This window comes from Scardinius erythrophthalmus, assembly GCF_964197995.2.
Source record: "Scardinius erythrophthalmus genome assembly, chromosome: 15".
NCBI classification, from domain to species: domain Eukaryota; kingdom Metazoa; phylum Chordata; class Actinopteri; order Cypriniformes; family Leuciscidae; genus Scardinius; species Scardinius erythrophthalmus.
The window spans coordinates 36495842-36517658 of record NC_138235.1 but is presented as its reverse complement, the minus strand read 5'-3'; the positions used below and the strand labels follow the sequence as shown (position 1 = coordinate 36517658).

The following is a 21817-nucleotide window of genomic DNA, read 5'->3' as shown; positions in this document are numbered from 1 at the left end:
GTGTTTAAATGGTAATGGCTACATACTCGTTTTTCCTTCACTTGGACATTTATGCTGACCCCTTTAAAACTTTGAGCACGGATATAAAATATTAAGACTGTACTTTTTAATTATGATTGATATTTTGGCGCAATTTTGTGCAACACGTCACTGTGTGCGACCATCGGAGAAACCATTGCCCAGCGCGATTCCACCACGGTAAGTCGCTTACAACAGTCTAATAAGCAAGATGAATTCATAAGCATTATTTACACGTCCAAAATGAATAAAATTACGAGTTTATAAAAAAAAAAAACATGTTCTAAGCCTAGATATAGGTTCTAGATGTATATATACAAAATAAAATTATGAGTATTTCCACATAAAAAAAAAACATGTTGTGATATATCACAACATGTGTTTTTTTATGTGGAAATACTCATAATTTTATTTTGGACGTGTAACTGCTTATTGAGAATTTTTTGGGGGAATAGTAATTGGGGATATTTAGATGATGTGATTTTCTCTCGATCATCGTGGTTCACACACAACGTCACTGTAATGTGTTAGTAATAACAATATTATCACTTGGTCTAACGTTATACTGCACATAACGCTGCCTTTAAATCTGGGAAAAAAAATGTTACGTGACTTTTAACAGTAGCACAGGAAATAGGAACAACGTGAATCTGTATTTATTTATCCTAAGCATTTACAAGAAAATGGGAATCACTCACTATTTGGGTACACTTTTTAAATCTTATATCAACATAACACTACATAATTAACATTTTCTGTTGTTCTCCCTGCAGATCCTGTCAAACATATCACCTGTCGAACCTATCCGAACCTTATTTTCAAAACCCAAAGGCACTTTTAAGAGCCAACCTCTATCTCTTCATTATTTTCTATATCTTACATCCTCTCTGTTACATCCTCTCTTTCATCCTCAATCTTTATCTATCTCATAGTCTTTATCTATTGCTCTTTCTTTCCTCCCTGTCTGTCTTTGTCTACTTGTCTGTCTTACCCATCGTTGTCAGTCTGTCTGTTTGTATCTGACTGTGTCTGTCTGTCTGTATCTGACTCTGTCTGTCTGTATTTCTGTCTGTCTGTATCTGACTGTCTGTCTGTATCTGACAGTTTGTTATAATGCCAGGGGGGTCTACAAAAAAGATCTGCCCCTTTTGTCAGGGGATAATATTTTGTGCTCAAAAGATCTGCTCACATTGTAAAAAGGAGCAGCCTCTGAAGCAGCGCCTCAAGAAGAAGCTTCAGAGGTTTGATGAGAAGCGAGAGGAATGGGTGGTTGGTCGTAAGAAAAACCACAACACTGCATCCATCAAGGATGAAGCCAATATCATGGTACGTACAATTTTATACATGACAGTAAACTGTCCAGATCATCTAAGAAGTACATTCAGTGGTACCATTTGTTATTGAGCATGCCAGCGCAAGGTCAGAAAGGCATTATTTTTTGCCAATATAGATAAATTTGAATATTTTTTTTCCAATGATACTTTGTCCTCCCTGTGTCATCAGAATCAATTTAAAAGTATAATTTAACTATCAACTTTGAAGGCACACGTAATTGTGATTTGTAGTTTTTATTTTAGTGGTGGTAATACAACCATAAAGTTATCACATCTTCACCGTAATACATCACATACCTAAATGATCTACCAGAGCAAAATTTGAACACAGCAAATAGAATTGAAACTCAGGAATTCTTGAGTTCATAACATATACAGTCATGCATTATGACAGAATTACAGGTGCAATTTAATAATCAAACTTTCTTATTGAGTGGATGAGAAATAACACATGAACCATTTGGTCACATAATCACTAAGGTTCTGCCTTTATTTATAATTAATCTTTAGATTGTCATTGTCCAGTTGCACAATGGTTACATAATCTTATCAATGTAGGTGCAAAACCCGAGCTACTAATGTTACAAAAATAAATATTTATATAAAGTTATATGAAAGGTACCCTCATGGTGTCAGATTCATCTTTTTACTGTTTTTCTATATATAGTTGTTTTTTGCTTCTATTGTATGAGCTGTTTGCACATAAAGCTAAACTCACCATTAGGTTAAAAAGCCTGAATGGCAGTAACCTGAATGCTGTCATTAATAAAGTTATATATTTTTAAATTAATATTCTTACTTATTTTTTATGTTGTTTTTCTATTACTTAAAACAGCAAACACACAATTTTGTCATTGCAGCTTGAGAAACTCCATGCCATTGGCTACAAACCAGTTCTGCTACTAGGAAAGGAGAACAAAAAAAAAGAAATTAAGTGCGAAATATTAACGCCTCGCTGCACACTCTCCACCTTTGCCCAGGACTACCTACAGAAGATAGGTTCATTTTATGAATACCTTTGTGAAGGTGAGATGCATGCACTGTCTTAAAGTCACAGTTCACAACTTGTGTTGAGTACTCAAAATATTTTATTAATGTTTAAATCTTAAAGGAATGTCTCACCCCTAAAACTTAAATTCAATCATTCTTTTTTTCTGCTGATGAATGCTTGTATGATCATAGGCTACTCTATGTGACGTCTCTACCAACACATTTAATGTAGACGCAAATGGGTAGAAAAACATAAAAATTCACACCTGGCAAATGATTATGGGAATTGAAGTAAACTTTCAAAACAGTAGTTTCTTGCAACTGCAGATACTCAGACATGTAGATTCTAAGTGTATTGAGCCCTGTTTGTATTAATAGCATGCAGCACACTGGTCTACAATGGGATTTGGCACCCAGAGTTAAGTGCATTCAAGCATATACTGTCAACTGTAGAATTATGTTTGGTATGTTTTTGTAGGGGCCATATTTCATTTCTGTTTTCAGCCCACATACAACCATATTTTTAATGTTTAGGCACACTGACCACAGCATTTTTTGTAGTGACATACTAATTGAACACATTACATTTGCAAAGACCCGTTTTGGTCACTGGGTCAATGAATCAAATGATAATGAATCTATATATACTCATTGAAACAATATCGAGGACAGTGCTAAAATGTAGATCATTAAAGGAAATAACACAGAGAAAAAGAAAACCGTCAAATTTTTGCTGTGGATACACCACAAACTTACACTGCTACTAACTGAGGCATAAAGCCCAAAGTTTTTTAGCGCACGCAGTCTAGTCTTAACTGAATAGTTTGACCCAGTCTGTAAACAAACATTATACTTGTCATTTTTTGAATAGATATTATGAGCACTCTGGGTTTTATTTTCCTGACTTAAAGATATATTGTATTGGTTATCGTCATAGAAAATCAATCAAATATATTACAGATATCTACCGTAATACATCCAGTAGACTCTCAATAGTTCTCTTGCAATCAAAAGTGCCTTCAAATCTGGTTGGGGAAAATGTGGTATATATTATTCAAACACATTTACCTAACAGTTAAAACAGGTACAGATCAAGCTTATGGTTAACCTCTATGTTTTAAATAAGCAAAACACAACACTTGTTTAACTTGCACAGGATGGACCCAGGATTCCAGTGGCAATGAGGATCAGCTGATTACTCTGCAGCTCACACCCTGCGAGGCGAGCCCCACGGAGGGGCAAGTGGAGCAGGCGGAATCCACGGAGGGGCAAGTGGAGCAGGCTGAATCCACGGAGGGGCAAGTGGAGCAGGCTGAATCCACGGAGGGGCAAGTGGAGCAGGCTGAATCCACGGAGGGGCAAGTGGAGCAGGCTGAATCCACGGAGGGGCAAGTGGAGCAGGCTGAATCCACGGAGGGGCAAGTGGAGCAGGCGGAATCCACGGAGAGGCAAGGTAATTAGAACAAATTTAAAGAGTTACAGTTTATATTTGTAAAGTCCAAAAGTGTTTGACCCATGGGTTACCTTAACTTTACTTGACTTCCAGTGTTTTTCCCCCATAGAGCTTGATGCAGGTTAGGGCTCTTTTCAACGAAATGAACTCAAACTCACCATGCTATAACTTTTTTGCTGCTTGATAAAGTAAAACTCACTAGGTGATGATACACAGGGCAACTTTTTGAGCAATGTTGCTGGGCAATCTTGCCGAGCGATTGTTCCTTGGGCACTTTCACATTGAAAATGGGCAACACATTTCTATCTGGATAATTTAGATGGGTTGTGGGCCCTTTGTCTCATCTGGTTGCCTGTTGACGGCAACATTGCCCTGCAACATTGCTCAAAAAGTTGCCCTGTGTATCAACACCTACAGGGTTCTCATTTTCAATGGATAATCTGCTAGAAGTTTATCTGATATTACATTATTAGATAGATGATAGGTCTATCTGATTCTGTACTAGGGCTGTTGGAAGGAATTTTGTGAGTCTATTAAAAATCTAAAAGTAAAATAAGTACTACTAATCAAATGCTGAAATTACTAGGCCAATTTTTATTATTAAAGATATTAGGATAATTCGAATATTCAAAATAATTGGGAATGTCAGTGTCCCATGAACACTTAACCATTCTCCCACCCCTTGCGTTCCCTGAACAAGTCAGCGCAAGATCAGCGCTTGTTGAAACAAATTAGGATTATCACAAACAGGATGGACATAAACGAGAAAATGAAACACGTGGAGTTAATGGAGCAACCTTAAGTCAATCGCAATAAGAATGCATGTACTTTACACCTATTAATACATGTACTGCCACACTTGTGCAATGTTGTGATCTTCAAGAATTTTAAATAATAAGTTAAAGATTTATTTGGTATATGAGTAATTTTCTTTCTCCAAACCCACAGCTGTCTTCACAGGGTCAGCCAGGGGCACAGTCGCAAGTCAAAAAAAAAAAAAGTCAGGTATGTAAATAATGTTTGTCCGTCCTTCGGATGAGACGTTAAACTGAGGTCCTGACTCTCTGTGGTCATTAAAAATCCCAGGGTGTCCTTCGAAAAAGTAGGGTGCGGTGGGGTGTAGGGGTGTAACCCCAGCATCCTGGCCAAATTTGCCCATTGGCCCCTGTCCATCATGGCCTCCTAATCATCCTCATATACTGATTGGCTTCATCACTGTCTCCTCTCCACCAGTAAGCTGGTGTGTGGTGGGCGTTCTGGCGCAATATGGCTGCCGTCGCATCATCCAAGTGGATGCTGCACATTGGTGGTGGTTGAGGAGATTCCCCCATCTATGTAAAGCACTTTGAGTACCCAGAAAAGCGCTATATAAATGTAATGAATTACTATTATTATTATTAGGGTAATTATTGGTGGTTCTGATAACTGTTACCATAGCTTGGTAACTATGAAACTCAATGAAACTCATTAGTCAAGCAGATTCTCTAATAAGTAAATTAATTACTGAAATAGAATTTAAAGGGGACCTATTATGCTAATTTCCAGGGCTGCGTTCTCCGAAACTACCTTAACGCTACGTCGTTCTTAAGTTGTACCTTAAGAAGTACCTTATCGTTAATACGTGGTTTCCGAAACCTTCTTAGTTAAGTATACCTTCTGTAAGTCATACGTTCTTAAGGTTGGTCTGGAGCGCTCTTAGCTATACCTTATCGCTGCTGACGGTTCATACCGCTAGTGGCCACCACTACGCAAAAAGCTTTTATACATCGCAGTTTAATTACACATAGACAATTGTATATGAACATTTAATATAAAATCTGATTTAGTATTAAAATTACATTTTTACTTTACTTTAAAATTTTACACATAAAATACTTAAGTTGTTACAGCCTACACCTAGTGTATGGAAGTGTTTTCATTAATAAAGTTTCCATACACTAATGGTTGTTAGCTTTTTTAATTACTATCCTAAGGCACATCAGCTGGCGAACCATTTGACAGAAAAGGCTTAGGAGTCTATATAAAGAAAGATGAGTTTACACAAACTTTATAGCTATGGCAGTAAGACAGCGAGTAGGCTACTTGTTTTAAATCAAAGACGGCGCCGTCCGCGGAGCCAGTTAGTGTATGTCAACTAGCTACATGGCTGGTGGATAATCAGCATACGTTGTGGAGAACATTAACACACTTATGGCCGTAAGGGTTTGGGATTGCACACTTGCTAAATTATAAACACATACTCATATTTATTTCTGCATGTACATATTTCAATGAGCCCTGATAAATGCAGTTTGTACTATTTCTAAAACGCTTCTTTATAAAGAACATTGTTTTCTCAATACTTCTTTACCTATACCGCTGTGAAGGAAAGAGCGCACAATCGATCATCGAGGCATCGATATCAACCTATTCAGCGCCTCCACCATGGACAGCGCCTGCTAAGGTCGAACTTAAGAAGGTTTACCTTAAGCAACATCCTAAGGTATAGTTCGAAGAACACACGTAGGAAAGGTATACCTGTATTTAAGGTGTACCTTTTGAGTCATCGTAGCACGCTAAGAGACAACGTTATCGGAGAACGCAGCCCTGTTCTATATTTTTATTCTGATACTCCACTAGAGTAGCTTTGCATGATCCTAAAAAAGTCCTTATTTATCTTGAACTGGTCCTTTATGCAGACCGTGTCTGAAACAGGTAATTTTAGATGGAGTATTCTAAAAGCCTACTATGATTACTATTTTCCAATGAGCCTGCATGTGATGTAAAATCTGGAGCCAAATTAAACGGTGTGTTTGCACACACATTAACTGGGAGGATGGTCTTTTCTCATATTTCAGGGGTGTCTAGACACACCAGGGACACATATTTATGTTGAAAAGACATTACAAAGTGCATTTTGTCTAATTATTGTAAATGTTTTTTTTTTTTGTTTTTTTTTCTGAGTGGATATATGACTGGACTGTAATCTTATATCCCACAGGGGGACCAAGGCATATGCCTGAAAGGAAAAGGCCACAAAAGAGTAAGTGCATGTAAAAGCAATGATTCATACTTTGCTAAACATTGCAACTTAACCCCTGTTAATTCGCTTTAGTTCAATCGCTTATTTTTTTTTAACTACTACAACAGACAATTTCCGGTAGTCACAATTTTATTTATTTAATGAATTATTTAGCAAACACTTTTATCCAAAGTTACTTACAAATAAATACAATATGTACAATACAAGCAGTCAAATCAACAACAGGGCAGCAATACTGTATGTAAATGTTGTGACCAGTCCAGCTAGTCTAGCGTAGCACACGTAACCATGATTATTCATAATAGATATAGAATAGGAATGATTAGTATTATTGAGATTATTACAATTGACATGCTATAAAATCCAACAGGCTTAATTAGTCAAATTTGACCAAAATGCATTGCCAAGTAGTAGAAGTAGCAGCAGTGTTCTTAGTTGTGAGCTGTGGCTTAGCAGTAGTATGGTTATTCAAGCAAGCATACCACATTGGAACCGAGAGTAATTTGGTTCCATGATACATGTTTTGATTAGTGATAAACATCACTTGTCATCCTTGCAAGTCTGGTCACTACTTAAGTCTTCATGGTTGTGTTTATTTTGTTTCTAATCTAACTATCTAAGAAATATTTGAAATGTGTTTTTGATGTTCACAGATTGCTCCTACCACACTCGCCTAGAGGCTTTCCCCATCAGGAGTGTATTAAGAGAAAGAGTGAGAAAGGTTAGTCAGTCATAAAGGAAGTGCAGAGTGTAGGCAGTATGCAGAGTGTAATATAGGATTTAGAAACCTCCGTGTGTTTTGGCAAATACATATTATACATACCATAATTGTTAGGTAGATGCTTTTTATGTGTTCAGTCTTTTTGAATGACAGTTTATGAAGGAGTGTCTTCTGAAAATCAATGAAACTCAATGCCTATAATCAGACATAATAGCCTTGCTAAGAATGGATTTTATTTTTTGTTTCTTACATTAGGGCAAAGCAGAAATGCTGGTTGACTGGGAGCCCTGTCCAGTATGGTATGTATTATTCTGTTCTTCTGCTTTATGAATTAATGCATTCATTATTTATTTACTTAAACTTTTTTTTTTGCTACAATTTTTTTATTAATCTGTTCTGTTTCAGATTAAACAAGCCTTTTAAACAAGTTTAAAGCACACATCATTACCAAACATGTCTTTTATAAGTATAACAGTTTCATTTTCCATCTATGAAGGACCACCACCATTACTGCATGCATGAAGGTGGTGGTTCTTCATAGATGGAAAATGAAACTGTTATACTTATAAAAGACATGTTCGGTAATGTTTTAAGTTTATTGCAAACCCCAACCAGTAACAGAAAAAAAATCCCTTCTGTTTTTAGTGGTGAGCAGTGGGCCCATTCCTGGCAGCCAAAGGATTCACTCCAAAATAATGAAAATAAATAAAATGTATATTAAGAACTCCATTTTGGTTTCAGCCTATTTATTAAATTGTTTCTGTGCTGCATTTGAAGTCATATCTCATCTTTCTGTAGTAGTGAAAAGGGGAACATCTCCAAGAATATGACCTGGAGTTTAATCTCGAAAGGGAATGTTCTAGAAATGTACTTAATCCAACTGAATTTTCTTCTTCAGATGTTATTCAAAAGCATGTTTCATATTTCATGATTATAAATTGCACTGTTATTTTATTACAGTTGACGTGTAATTTGATTTCATGTTCTGTTTTCTGTGCTTTTCAAGTTCACTTAACCTCACAGTCCACTGTTAGGAAATACAACCTTATGGCTTGTTTGACATGAAGCTAAAATATGAAGTTCAACAAATAAGACTGTCCTTCTTTATACTCGCACATTATATCATATCTTTTACATTGTCTCTCTCACTCTCTACTGACTCATCAGCTGACTGGGTGTTTTATGTCTTAAACCAAATGTATTTTCATCTCAACCCTCTTGAGCCAATCATGTCATACAGTAGGTCCTTCCACTGTGGTCATCAGGAGAAGAGCTCCACATTCATCCAGATCTCAGCATTGCTACTCACCCCTTCACCACCACCAGTGTCGGCTCCATGTAGGGGAGATCCCTTTTTCATATCATGCATTTCTCTTAAAAGAATGATGTCTTGATGTGGTCCAATTGCCAAAGACTATATAGTTTCAATTTGTTATGCACCTTGTCAATAAATTTGTTTGATCATTCTTTAAGCCTCTAGTGAGTAATTAAGCAATAAATAAGCATTTGGAATATTTTCACTTGTATTTTTGTGAAAGAACACAAATACACTACAATAACACTTGCAAAAGATGATCATTTTTGTTTTTACTTTTCCATGCATACATTTAATTCAAAATGATAACAATATGAGGATGAAGTGGTTGAGACAAAAGAAACAGACTACATTGAGCATATTTATATGTGATGAAGTGGATTCTTTTTTAATTAAAATTTAGGTTAGCATATATAATTTAATCAGGGCTCTCAAGTTTTTATAATAAAATTGGAGTGAGGTTACATTTGTTAGGGGAGGAGCCACTCATATTTGAAACAGTGGCCCCAAGTTTTTGCTTGCAGTTCAATTGTATCTATTCTTGACCAGCACAAACAAACTATAGCAATTGGTAAATCTGATAAACAGACTGATTCATCCAAATAAAATATATGATTTTATCTTCTAGAACTGAACAGTTTTTGTCAGTAGTTAAAAAGCCAAATATTGATTTATTGAGAAGGTCTTGATCAGGAGAGTAGCCTATTTCACACATTTTGGAATTCTTTACTGTAATTTATATTAGGATATTGTTTGTATACTTATTGCATCTAATGCTGACATATTTATAAGTGGCAGTTTATTACATTCATCAGTTGGTAAAACATTTGCAGGCCATAAATAAATAAATAAACATAATGTTAAATAAAACTTTTTATAATTTATTTTTTTTAAGTCGCTCTTTGTAGGGTAGCATAACTCCCGCCGACAATCTTGAATTCATGTCTACTGTAGCCTAGCTAAAACCACAGATTTGAAGTCTTGGCGATTTTTTTTTTTTTTTTTTTATCCTAATCATATAGCCTATAAATATAGCCTAATGTATGTTTCGGCTGTATAATGTATGTTACTTAATATAGAAAAGTAAAGACACATTTTTTATAACATTATTCCTGGTTGGGAAACCAGAAGAACTACAAGTATGGTGACTGATTTGTACACTTTGTAAGATCAATGGCGCGTCTCTCGTGGGAATTGTAGTTTATACAGTTTTTTCCCAACTGCTTATACACACAAAATCTTTTTTTATGTCACATGATTTTTTGAAACCTCTCACTCAAAGTGCAAAACTTCACACCACATCTCCAAAAACAATAAACTATTTCTAAGCCTTTGACTTGTTTTCAATAGCATAAAACACTTTTTTCAAAACACTAGACTACATACAATTTTGTGTGTGCAGTTTTGGGAAAGTTTTGAAAAAAGGTGACATAGTTTTGAAAATGTGTGCAAGCAGTTGGAAAAAAAATGTAAATAGTGTACATTGGAGACAGCCCTGATGGTTGTTCTACAACTACAATAACAGTCAAATATACTCAATGACCTGATAGCCTCGTGATTTTTTTTTCATCTTGATCATTTAAATATAGTATAATGTATGTTTCAACTGTTGGAGATTGTTGATATATACACTCACCTAAAGGATTATTAGGAACACCATACTAATACTGTGTTTGACCCCCTTTCGCCTTCAGAACTGCCTTAATTCTACGTGGCATTGATTCAACAAGGTGCTGAAAGCATTCTTTAGAAATGTTGGCCCATATTGATAGGATAGCATCTTGCAGTTGATGGAGATTTGTGGGATGCACATCCAGGGCACGAAGCTCCCGTTCCACCACATCCCAAAGATGCTCTATTGGGTTGAGATCTGGTGACTGTGGGGGCCATTTTAGTACAGTGAACTCATTGTCATGTTCAAGAAACCAATTTGAAATGATTCGAGCTTTGTGACATGGTGCATGATCCTGCTGGAAGTAGCCATCAGAGGATGGGTACATGGTGGTCATAAAGGGATGGACATGGTCAGAAACAATACTCAGGTAGGCCGTGGCATTTAAACGATGCCCAATTGGCACTAAGGGGCCTAAAGTGTGCCAAGAATACATCCCCCACACCATTACACCACCACCACCAGCCTGCACAGTGGTAACAAGGCATGATGGATCCATGTTCTCATTCTGTTTACGCCAAATTCTGACTCTACCATCTGAATGTCTCAACATTCTTTGTAAACCCTAGAAATGGTTGTGCGTGAATTCCCAGTAACTGAGCAGATTGTGAAATACTCAGACCGGCCCGTCTGGCACCAACAACCATGCCACGCTCAAAATTGCTTAAATCACCTTTTTTCCCATTCTGACATTCAGTTTGGAGTTCAGGAGATTGTCTTAAACAGGACCACACCCCTAAATGCATTGAAGCAACTGCCATGTGATTGGTTGATTAGATAATTGAATTAATGAGAAATTGAACAGGTGTTCCTAATAATCCTTTAGGTGAGTATATAGTAAAGATACAATTTTATAACCCTAAAACTAACCCTACTCTGAAAACTGGAAGAACTTCAAGTATGGACGCTGATTTGTACGCTTAGTAACAAGTTCAATGGCACGTCTCTACAGGGGGGAGCGTGCATATCTTCCCACAGCCCTGTGTTACCACACCCCTATGTTCCCAGAGCCCTAAGTGCCCACAGCTCTTTGTTCCCACAGAGGGTTAGGGTTACCCTAACCCTAACCCTAACTAGCTGTAGCAGTGTAGAATAGCTGTAGTGTAGACTAGCTGTAGTAGTATAGACTAGCTGTTGAAATTATAGGGAAATGTATGAACACAATACTCAATTTTGAAAATGTCCTAGAAATGTGGGATCATAGAGTTCCTGACAGATTTCTCCTGACCTTTTCCTGAGGGTTAAATGTGGTAATAAAATGACTTGACTTAGAGTTTCATTTTGAGAAAAATCTTTGAAATTAGAAAAATATTGAGAGAACATAGGACTGTGGGAACATAAGGCTGTGGGAACATATGGTTGTGGGAACATAGAACCTAATTTTAAAAATTTTCAGTAAAAAAAAAATTCTCAGAAATGTGGGAACATAGGGCAGAGGGAACATAGGGCCGTGGTAACATAGAGCTGTGGGAACAGAGGGATGACCCCACCTAGGGAGCTGGCACAAATCTCATCTGAGAATGCTTGTCTCTTTGCCCTTTCCCTTTCTCCTCCCCCTCCCAACTTATCCGTTTCATCGATCTGTTGAAGGTTCTGATTGCTGTGTGATCAGTTTTGACTCTTTGTGTAGTGCTTTATAAATTACAACATTGTGTAGGCAATGATAAATGGATAATGTGTGTAAAGTTTTGCAGTGAAAGTTTAACAAATCTGACTCATGTGTCAAAACTGGGGAGTAGTGTTTATAGTTTGGGGAAAAGGGTGTGCTTTTTGATAAACGTATTTTGCGTATTTGAAATTTGAGTTCATATCCATAGTTATAGTGTTTCAGCAATCGAGAAAAACTGTAACATATACACCTAACAGATACACATTACTTATTGTGATAGATCTGGTTTAATTACAAACAAGGTTGATTGTTTGAAAATAAGTAAAAAGACATGCATTAAAGTAATTAATTAATAATGCTTGATGTTAAACAGTTTAAACTGTTAAACAGTTTATCTGTAAACAAGATTCCACAGTGTGATGTTTTTTATCAACTATAAAAATATAAAATATTGTTTTTCAATAAAGTATGAAAAAGTAAAAACAAAATATTCATCTTTGGAAATACTTTATTTCTTGTCTTTCACAACAATACCAGTGAAAATACACCAAATGCATATTTCAAACAAGCCATAAGGCTGTATTTAAAAACACTGGACTGTGAGGTTACTGTAAGTTCACTTGCAAAAAGCTCCAGCAGAACAAAGAATTAAGTCATCTGTCAACTGTAATAATATACAATATAAATTATAATCGTAAAATAAAAAACGGTGTGTTTTTCTGTTACATACTATAATGCATCTTTGCAATAAAATAAAGTTACACAACAGTTATATACACTCAATCAAGTAGTAATCCATAGGCAGCTTCCTCTGGGGAAAAACAAAATGACATAGACTGACAGACACTGCTGCTGTACCGCAGAATAAGTGAATTTTGAGAAATGCCATCAAGAATGAGTTTTTACATTAAGGCCTAAATGTGATGATAGAGGAACTGTCATGAGGTCACCAAAGTCTTCATGTGCTTACAAGATTTCATGGCAATCTGCCCAATTAGACAATATTCAATTTTACATTCTGGTCTAATGATTGTGCTACAGGGAATGTCATAAGGTCAACATGACATGATTCATTGCTCAGCAAATTACAGAAATCGGTTCATAACATTTGTTGTATGCAAGTCAAAAGTTTGGCCTAACGTTGGTGCAAAAGGAAAGGTCACAGGGTCACCACAATTAAGGGGAGTCTCTCTTAAAAGAGTATACACTACCCTGATATCATATGAGCCCAGTAATTACATCTGGTAATATCATACATGCAAAGTTTACATTTTTGGATAAGATTGGTGCACCTATACTGAGAAGTTTGTGCATTTTCAATGAACTGTGCAATGTGCTAACTAAATTGCTTGGAAAATCTAAAGACACAGTTTGAATTTTTAACAAGATTTTGATGTGGTTAATCAATCAGCATACTAATAATACACAGATATAGGGCAAGTCCATTTCCTTCAACATAGTCCTTCGTGCAGCTTCCATCTGGGGAAATACAGAAAAACAAAAAAGCAAGAATTAGGATAAGAGAGTGAATTTCAGCTGTTTTAGAATAAGTAAGGTGTGTAAAGCATTAATAAAATACACAAATACATTATTAAGAATAACAGTAACAGGGGGTTATTCCAAAAAACAAACATACATAATATTAATAAATGAATGACCTAAATTGTGTTTTCCTCTTCATCCTCACTGGTGTCTGGACTACTGAGGCCACTTTGATCTTCCTCTTCAACATGTAGAAGGACAGAGGCCTCAGGACCTAAGGCAGTCTTGTACTGTTGGAGGACCACTTGGAACCTTTCTGACACCTCTGACAGTCTTCTTCTCAAGAGACAGCAAAGTCCCTCATTTCCCTGGTCTACGTCTCAAAATACAAACGAGATTACATTAAAGACAAACTATATCAAAGGTTGTATCAGTGATTTCAGGCCCAAACATAAATGATCACATTCATCTAATCTTTCCTAATGATCCGCTAGCTGGCCGCCCCATAAGCATGCTGTCAAAAAAAAACGCGTCTCTGTAGGCAGCCTAGGCTCTGAGATCTGCACACAAAAACAGTTGCGCTCACCACCACTCAAAACCAAAACAAATAGTGTTCCAACCAATCACAGACAGGGGTGGGTGTTGTGAGTTTTGCGTGCAGCCGTCATAGGCAGCCGTGCACGAGCGCAAAACCTCACAACACCCGCCGTGATTGGTTGGAACACTATTTGTTTTGGTTTTGAGTGGTGGTGAGCGCAACTGTTTTTGTGTGCAGATCTCAGAGCCTAGGCTGCCTACAGAGACGCGTTTTTTTTTGACAGCATGCTTATGGGGCGGCCAGCTAGCGGATCATTAGGAAAGATTAGATGAATGTGATCATTTATGTTTGGGCCAAATAACTTAAATGGAGTAAAAAGATATCACCAATTCATATCTACATAGCAGGATGATTGGCATTTTTATGTGTATCGCCGACATGGGACCAGGCAAGCTTCTGTATAAAACAACTTAAGGCAACATGGCTCACTGAGGTGACTTTATGTAGAGAGGCCCAAAGCAGCATATATATGTCTGATAGCTGTTTTAAGTTAACAGTTTTCTTCTTCACTACAGTTGTGCTGAGGTAACATATTTTGGTACTTGCTGACCAGCAAGGTTTTCTATGTTGACTGGAGGAGATAATAATAAGATTAATCTTGATGTTATGCTAACCCCATGTAACACACCAGGACACAAATTCCAATGTTCAAATTCTTTTGTTCATTTCCGCTTTCCAGTAACAGACAGAGTACAACAAATCTGCACATCTTTCAAGCAAATGTGAATCTTTATAGCCTTACTGACTTGTTACCATAGCTACAGTAACAACTTTAATCCCCATTTTATGTATATCCTAAAGGACCACGGCAAAGAGAGCCATAACCGTTCTACTCCATCCAAGTTCTGTGACTGATGTGTTTTTTTGTATGTTTTTTTTAAACACATTAGATGGACAGGGTTTTAATTAAACTTACCCTCCTCAGCCAACTTGTTCTTGAGAACCATTGCCAGGCTCTGCGACCACGTGCAGTGTTGTGCCATCTCCAACACCAAAATGCTTCTTTCCTCATGCAGTCGCCTTGTTAACATCACTTGGTCGTGCACTCGTTTCTTGATTGAAATGTTTGCTAAGAATCAATAACAGTTATATGTACACATGAGACAATCTTGCATAATCACTACAAACATTGACTTTTTTTTATCAAATTGATACATAAGAAAACTGAAAATACACCATTAAAATAAATTAATATTACAACACTCAATATGTAACATGCATGCCTTAATTCAGTATGCTCTATAAAGCAGAACTGTAAATAAATTCCTGTGAAGCGTCTAAAAACAGACATACCACTGCCATGAACCTCCCACGGCCATATTTGAGACACATTGCTCTCTCCAGTTAGGGAATGCTCCACCACAGCTACGTCAATGCTTGTTGCCGATTCTAGTACAAGATCATTGTATTTCTGTATCTCCTGAAGAAGGAGTTTTTTGTCTTCTGCCAGCTTCCTTCGAAGGCGATGGCGAAACTTGCTGCTGTCTAGAAAGACATGAAGTACAGAGGCAGAGGTTTTTGACAGAACTCTTCAACAAGAAAAAAATTATAGCACCAAAAAATTGAAAAGCAAAGCTGCAGTTATTGAAGTATGTGAAAATTATAATGTAGACTGACATGGGAAACAAATTGTCCAGTGTGTAACATTTTGGGGGGAATCTAACTAACACACACTTTTCATGATTGCCTGAAAATAATAATTGTGCATTAATTAATTAAGAATGGGCAGTTTTAAATACGTTCCCCTTCCACGGAGGCCGCTATGTTGCACCTCCATGTTCCTACAGTAGCCCACAACGGACAAACAAACACTGGGTTTAGTACCTCTCACATTTTCTCGTCGGCTACCGTAGCTTGGAAAGATAGAGGTGAGGTAAGCTGGTTGCAATCGTCAAACCTCACCGATAGATACCACTAAATCCTACAGACTGGTCATTTAAAGAACAGAATTCAATGATTGAGCTGAACTGTGCTACTACATTTTTTGCTAATTCCATGTTGGTGGAATAGGATGCATACATAGCCTGAATTTATCAACCTATTATATTATAGTTATACCATTCTGACGGTAGAGGGTTCGCTTCCGGTGCCTCACACTAAGGTAAAGCCCCTCAATTGATTGCTGAAGTCCTCTGTGTGTGGTGCCTTGACTGGCATGAGATGTATCAGGTGTCTCTGTAGAAGATATAGTGAAAGCAAATTCACTGTTAAAACAACACAGAACCGTTTCTCTGCTTGAATTTCACGTAAAACCTTTTAATCCAACTTATTTAAACTTTGTATGTGCACTTCCTGCAGGGAACTGGAATATACTAATAAACCTGACATAAATGTGGCATCACATTAGATGAAGATCCGCCTACTGTTTTTTGCTGCTCTTTAATATCAGACATAAAATTTAGATTGTAGGAAGGGATGTTTGTTGTTTTTTTTATCTGGTCATGCTTACCACCAGCTGCCCATTCTTTTACATCAGATAGCCACTGTGACACCACTTCATCTGTGCAATCTAGCTCTGTTTTTAGGTCAGCTAGCCTTGCAGTCTCATCCTTGAGTCTCTGACAAGTCTGATGAACAGTTATACAATAATAAGGATTAAAACTTTGTATGATTAACAACAGGCCAAGTAAACACAACAAAAGGACACACAAAACAATTAATAGGAGACTTACCTTCACATATCTTGTGGAAAGTGCCTGATGTAAAGAGAGATTTTTTTTCTCGTTCCACCCCATTGCATGCAATGTAAGCATGTCCACCCGAGCTGTTGAAAGCAAATAATGAGGTTATGATGATCAATCTAAAAAAATGTATACACGAATATTGCAAACTCCGATCACCTGCTTTGGACATATATTTGGTCGTCAGGGCACAACGTGAGAGGTAGCTGTTCACTTGCTCCACCTCCTCACCAGCGGTTGTCCCTGCTCCTTCCTGGTTCCTACCACTCCAGTTAATCTGTTAGTAAAGGGTGGAAGAAATTCAATTTAATTTTATTTATATAGCCCAATATCACAAACCACAATTTGCATCAAAGGGCATTACATTCCATGCAAGAAATAGTTATGCAAAAAGACAAGATAATATAGTGTAGCTTAACTTATATTTCATATTATTAATGTGCTTGTAAATATTACAAATGTACATATGATGCCAAAATATAATACACACCTCACACTTAGTAGCATGGGCTCGAGCATGCATTACACTGAGAAAGGGTTTCATAGTGGTCAGCTCCTGAAGAGCAGGAAGGACACTAGCAACTTTCTCCAGGTATGGCCAGTATTTGCATGCCACGTCCATTGCGAAGAATTGTGCCTTGGCTGGCATGAGCTCCCTTTGAAGGTACAGAGGGTAGGCAAATATCTCCCCCCTGTACATATTAAGGGCTTTCAAAAGGAACCCATGGCGACACACAGCAACCTCCATCCCCTCTTCATCCAATTTTGAAGCCCTCCTTGAAGTTTCCCTCGCTGCTGTCCACTGGGAGTCCCCACATGTGCCTCTTCCCTGTGTCTATGACACACAAAACAAACACGACAAATCAAATAAAAGCAATGGTGTCATTCAATATATGGCATTTATTCTCTCAATTTGATTTTGTAATTGGTAGGCAGGAGTAATTGAAGTGGGGGGTCATGTTTATTATTGTAACAACTATTTTGTCAACTTGCATTTCTCACTGCTTTCTGTATGGTGTCGACAAATCTAGACACCGCGCTGTCTTCAGCCACAAAGAGCCCCTCAAAAAAGCCAGGATCATCAGAGCTGAGGAAGAAAGAAAAATAGAAAATCCATTCATGAAATATATGAAGTAAGAAAATAAATCAATAAAAAGACTGGACGAAAGATCACCTTCCGTTTCGGCGAAAGCGATATAGCTTTCTGTTTCCATCTGCTGAAACAGCCAACATTTCTGGTGTGCAGGCTGGGCAGGTGAAAGGAGCACTACAGCAGAGCTGGTCTTCCTCAAATGATGCATATGAAAGCTCTAAGAAGCTGCGCTGCAGTGCATCGCCGTTGATAGGTCCAGACTGGAAAATATATAGAATGAAATAGTATTTTGATATTGTCTGCTTATGGAATTTTTTTTTATAAAATGGTAATAACATTTACACTTACTCTTCCTCCACACTTAGTGCGATGTTCCAGCAGCTTTGCGAAGGCTTGTCTGGAGAATCCCGGAGAGATGATCTTGAGTTCCTGAAAGGAGGTCAAGAGGTCCATTGTATAAAGTGTGGAATTGGTGACGGAGGCTGGCCAATATCCACTTCTTAGGAGGTCTTTAAAGTCAGGGGTCCACTGCTGCTGGCATGTTTGACATTCATACAGTGGCTGATGCAAGTCAAATCGCCCTTGGAACAAAAAAAAAAACAATTAAAAATATAATACACATTTACCACATACTTAATTTTACAACACTTAGTTCATTATGCACATTGTGAATGGTTGAGAGACATTGCACAAGTTTCTATAATCCCACATTTATATTTTCAGATTCACTAAATTCCACACTGCTGTGTTGATTGGACATCATGCTGGAAAGATGCTATTAATTTTTTTCTTTGTGGAGGACAAAAAAAAAACATCTGTCTTTGTTTCAGTTAATAACATTACCATGTGCTATTCCATATGTTCTGTCACTTCTGCAATTGTAAGCACAATGCCACAGCACACTAGTGTGAAAAACATCAAATCTACTATATATATATATATATTTTATTTTTATTTTTTTTTATTTTATTTTTTTTTACCATTGATGGTAATTAAAATCACTGGTTTGCCTGGTAACACAGTGAAGTTTGTGCCTCCACAGGAGCAGTCTGGCACCTTCACAGTTGGCAAAATGCAAGCTGGCAAAAAGAAGGAAAACCAATAATTTAGATTATCTGTAACTGTCTGCAGACACACATTGAACAGCAAAATTAAAGCTTTCGTGAGAACGTACCTTGCTCATGGGTGCAATATCCATCCTCCCCTTTAATGATGCGTGTGGTCGGAGGAATGGCTTCAAAAAAACCACGAATCACGCATTCCCTGTTGTGGAGTGGATGTTTTTTGTGATGCAATACATCACAGTCCCCACAGAACCACTCCTCAGGAAGACACTCCCTGCACCTAAGGAGAAAATAAAACAATATTATAATATAATACATTATTTCAGGTGAATAACTCATATAAAGTACTGTACACTCTATTTAAGCTATTTCACTTTTACTAGGTTCGATTTTATTGTATAGGATTCTTGCATAGTGCCTCAGTGTTTAGCACTGTCACCTCACAGCAAGAAGGTCCTAGATTTACTTTTCTCATTAATGTGTTTTTCATCTGGGTATCTAAGTCTTCTCCCATCCCAAAAGACATGTATCTTAGCCTATAAAGCAGGGCACTCAGCAAACCCACCCTGGGTAATTGAAGTTTGGTATTAATGAAAACCAACCTAATAACAGCAGGCTCGTTGCAAAGGTAACACAGGGGATGACCAACAGCCTCTTTTGAAATAAGGCATTTTAGGTGGTATGGTCTTGCTTCTTTCCAGCGCTCTGAGGCTTTCTGCTGCCGAACAGACCATGATGATGCAGAGCTACTTTGAGGCTGAACAGCAGAAGGACATGACGCCAAAATATCAGAGAGCCTCTCCATATTTTTTTCTGTAAAGAAAATCCAAAAATAAAGCGGTAAGGGATAATTTAGATAAGGAACAATTAAAAGTCAACTGATCAGTATTAGAATGAACATTTATACTGATTTTTTTTTATACTGTACATGGATAAATTCATCACTGTGAATTACCAAATTCCTCTTGAGGATTTAGTTTTGTTGAGGTTGCAGTAAGTGGAACCTCCACACTGGATGACAGGGAGCACTCAACCGTGGGGTATGTGACTGTAAAACAGCACAAAGAAGAATAAGAACAAGTTAGGCTATCACACTCTATTCTTGTTCTTCTTTTCAAACTATATACTAAACAATTTATGAAATCAGACATATTTTTGTTAAGTACATGGTAGTGTCTTCTACAAAAGTGTCACTGAAAGGTTTATCTACTTTTTAATGTCTTTTTAGATATTTGAATATTTTAAACTCTCAATAAACAATTACAGTGTTCTAATTTGAGTTGGTCCAACATTATCATTGTAAATTCCTCCTACAAATGTCAAATAATTCAGATATAACCTGTAGCGGAGGCATGGCGTCGCCCTCCTCGCCTCCCCCTCGGCTTACCACGTCCTACAGAGTCCCTTTTAGAGGTGTGTGGAGGGTCTCGTACATGTTTCCTCTCATCAGCTGCTCTCTGTGTATTGGAGTGAATATTTCTTGTAAGACTGATGTTGATAAAAGTACGGTAACCAAAAGGCAGGTAACTTGTGAAAGGAAAACACAACATAGTGTGTTAGTAAGGTGTTGAACAGCTTAAATGAGCCTTGGAATAGATTCTCCAAGTCTCTGTAACTCAGAGGGATGGAACTGCATATACTATTATTATTATTATTATATTCCCTTATTAACACATGTCACAGAGCATGGCAGGATGCATCATGCAATATACCTGTATTAAATCTTCTGCACTCATCATTCTTACATATTCCTCATCACGTTTTACTTTAATTTGTTATGTTTGTTGTTATAAAATGATTGAGGTGTACAAAAACTCTAACCTTGGCTTCAGCTAGAATGTGTTCATGTTTCAGCTCCAGAGCCATGCGTCTCCCCTCTTGGTAGTGGGGATCCTGTGAATCAAGCTTATGCTTGGTGGCCATTGCAATGCAGTCAGATACAGACAGACAGAAATACAGACAGACAGAGTCAGATACAGACAGACAGACACAGTCAGATACAAACAGACAGACTGACAACGATGGGTAAGACAGACAAGTAGACAAAGACAGACAGGGAGGAAAGAAAGAGCAATAGATAAAGACTATGAGATAGATAAAGATTGAGGATGAAAGAGAGGATGTAACAGAGAGGATGTAAGATATAGAAAATAATGAAGAGATAGAGGTTGGCTCTTAAAAGTGCCTTTGGGTTTTGAAAATAAGGTTCGGATAGGTTCGACAGGTGATATGTTTGACAGGATCTGCAGGGAGAACAACAGAAAATGTTAATTATGTAGTGTTATGTTGATATAAGATTTAAAAAGTGTACCCAAATAGTGAGTGATTCCCATTTTCTTGTAAATGCTTAGGATAAATAAATACAGATTCACGTTGTTCCTATTTCCTGTGCTACTGTTAAAAGTCACGTAACATTTTTTTTCCCAGATTTAAAGGCAGCGTTATGTGCAGTATAACGTTAGACCAAGTGATAATATTGTTATTACTAACACATTACAGTGACGTTGTGTGTGAACCACGATGATCGAGAGAAAATCACATCATCTAAATATCCCCAATTACTATTCCCCCAAAAAATTCTCAATAAGCAGTTACACGTCCAAAATAAAATTATGAGTATTTCCACATAAAAAAACACATGTTGTGATATATCACAACATGTTTTTTTTTTATGTGGAAATACTCATAATTTTATTTTGTATATATACATCTAGAACCTATATCTAGGCTTAGAACATGTTTTTTTTTTTTATAAACTCGTAATT

General features: G+C 37.1%; 3 protein-coding genes across 3 annotated transcripts in view; 1 reads left to right on the top strand and 2 right to left on the bottom strand.

The window, feature by feature from the left end:
- The window catches only part of LOC308703372 (histo-blood group ABO system transferase-like), a 64933-nt gene that overhangs the window by 24754 nt on the left and 18362 nt on the right, over nucleotides 1–21817 (bottom strand). The window lies entirely within an intron of this gene.
- LOC308702676 (uncharacterized protein) lies at nucleotides 425–8307 on the top strand. Its single transcript, XM_081385703.1, has 8 exons — nucleotides 425–1344; nucleotides 2213–2378; nucleotides 3499–3795; nucleotides 4744–4800; nucleotides 6776–6817; nucleotides 7471–7538; nucleotides 7794–7837; nucleotides 8184–8307. The coding sequence occupies exons 1-8, from the start codon at nucleotides 1132–1134 to the stop codon at nucleotides 8245–8247; spliced, it is 951 nt and encodes a 316-aa protein (XP_081241829.1). The 5' UTR covers nucleotides 425–1131; the 3' UTR covers nucleotides 8248–8307.
- Nucleotides 12627–21662, bottom strand: LOC308703370 (uncharacterized protein). The gene is made up of 18 exons (XM_081386804.1): nucleotides 20874–21662; nucleotides 20392–20509; nucleotides 20008–20100; nucleotides 19655–19865; nucleotides 19163–19332; nucleotides 18969–19067; nucleotides 18337–18569; nucleotides 18070–18248; nucleotides 17889–17982; nucleotides 17386–17730; nucleotides 17055–17172; nucleotides 16887–16978; nucleotides 16664–16781; nucleotides 16273–16389; nucleotides 15508–15699; nucleotides 15131–15283; nucleotides 13793–13989; nucleotides 12627–13613 (listed from the first exon to the last, which is right to left on the bottom strand). Exons 1-17 carry the CDS (start codon nucleotides 20973–20975, stop codon nucleotides 13793–13795), a joined length of 2631 nt encoding a protein of 876 aa, XP_081242930.1. The 5' UTR covers nucleotides 20976–21662; the 3' UTR covers nucleotides 12627–13613.

What these genes read in the sequence shown, in the direction of transcription:
- LOC308702676 (XM_081385703.1), top strand. Translation starts at nt 1,132, where the DNA reads ATGCCAGGGGGGTCTACAAAAAAGATCTGCCCCTTTTGTCAGGGGATA. An exon ending in AGGATGAAGCCAATATCATG is followed by an intron (nt 1,345 to 2,212) that starts GTACGTACAATT and finishes TTGTCATTGCAG; the next exon opens with CTTGAGAAACTCCATGCCAT. An exon ending in TAAGAGAAAGAGTGAGAAAG is followed by an intron (nt 7,539 to 7,793) that starts GTTAGTCAGTCA and finishes TTCTTACATTAG; the next exon opens with GGCAAAGCAGAAATGCTGGT.
- LOC308703370 (XM_081386804.1), bottom strand. Translation starts at nt 20,975, where the DNA reads ATGGCCACCAAGCATAAGCTTGATTCACAGGATCCCCACTACCAAGAG. An exon ending in ATATTGCACCCATGAGCAAG is followed by an intron (nt 19,068 to 19,162) that starts GTACGTTCTCAC and finishes TCTTTTTGCCAG; the next exon opens with CTTGCATTTTGCCAACTGTG. An exon ending in GATTTTAATTACCATCAATG is followed by an intron (nt 18,570 to 18,968) that starts GTAAAAAAAAAT and finishes TTTTGTTCCAAG; the next exon opens with GGCGATTTGACTTGCATCAG.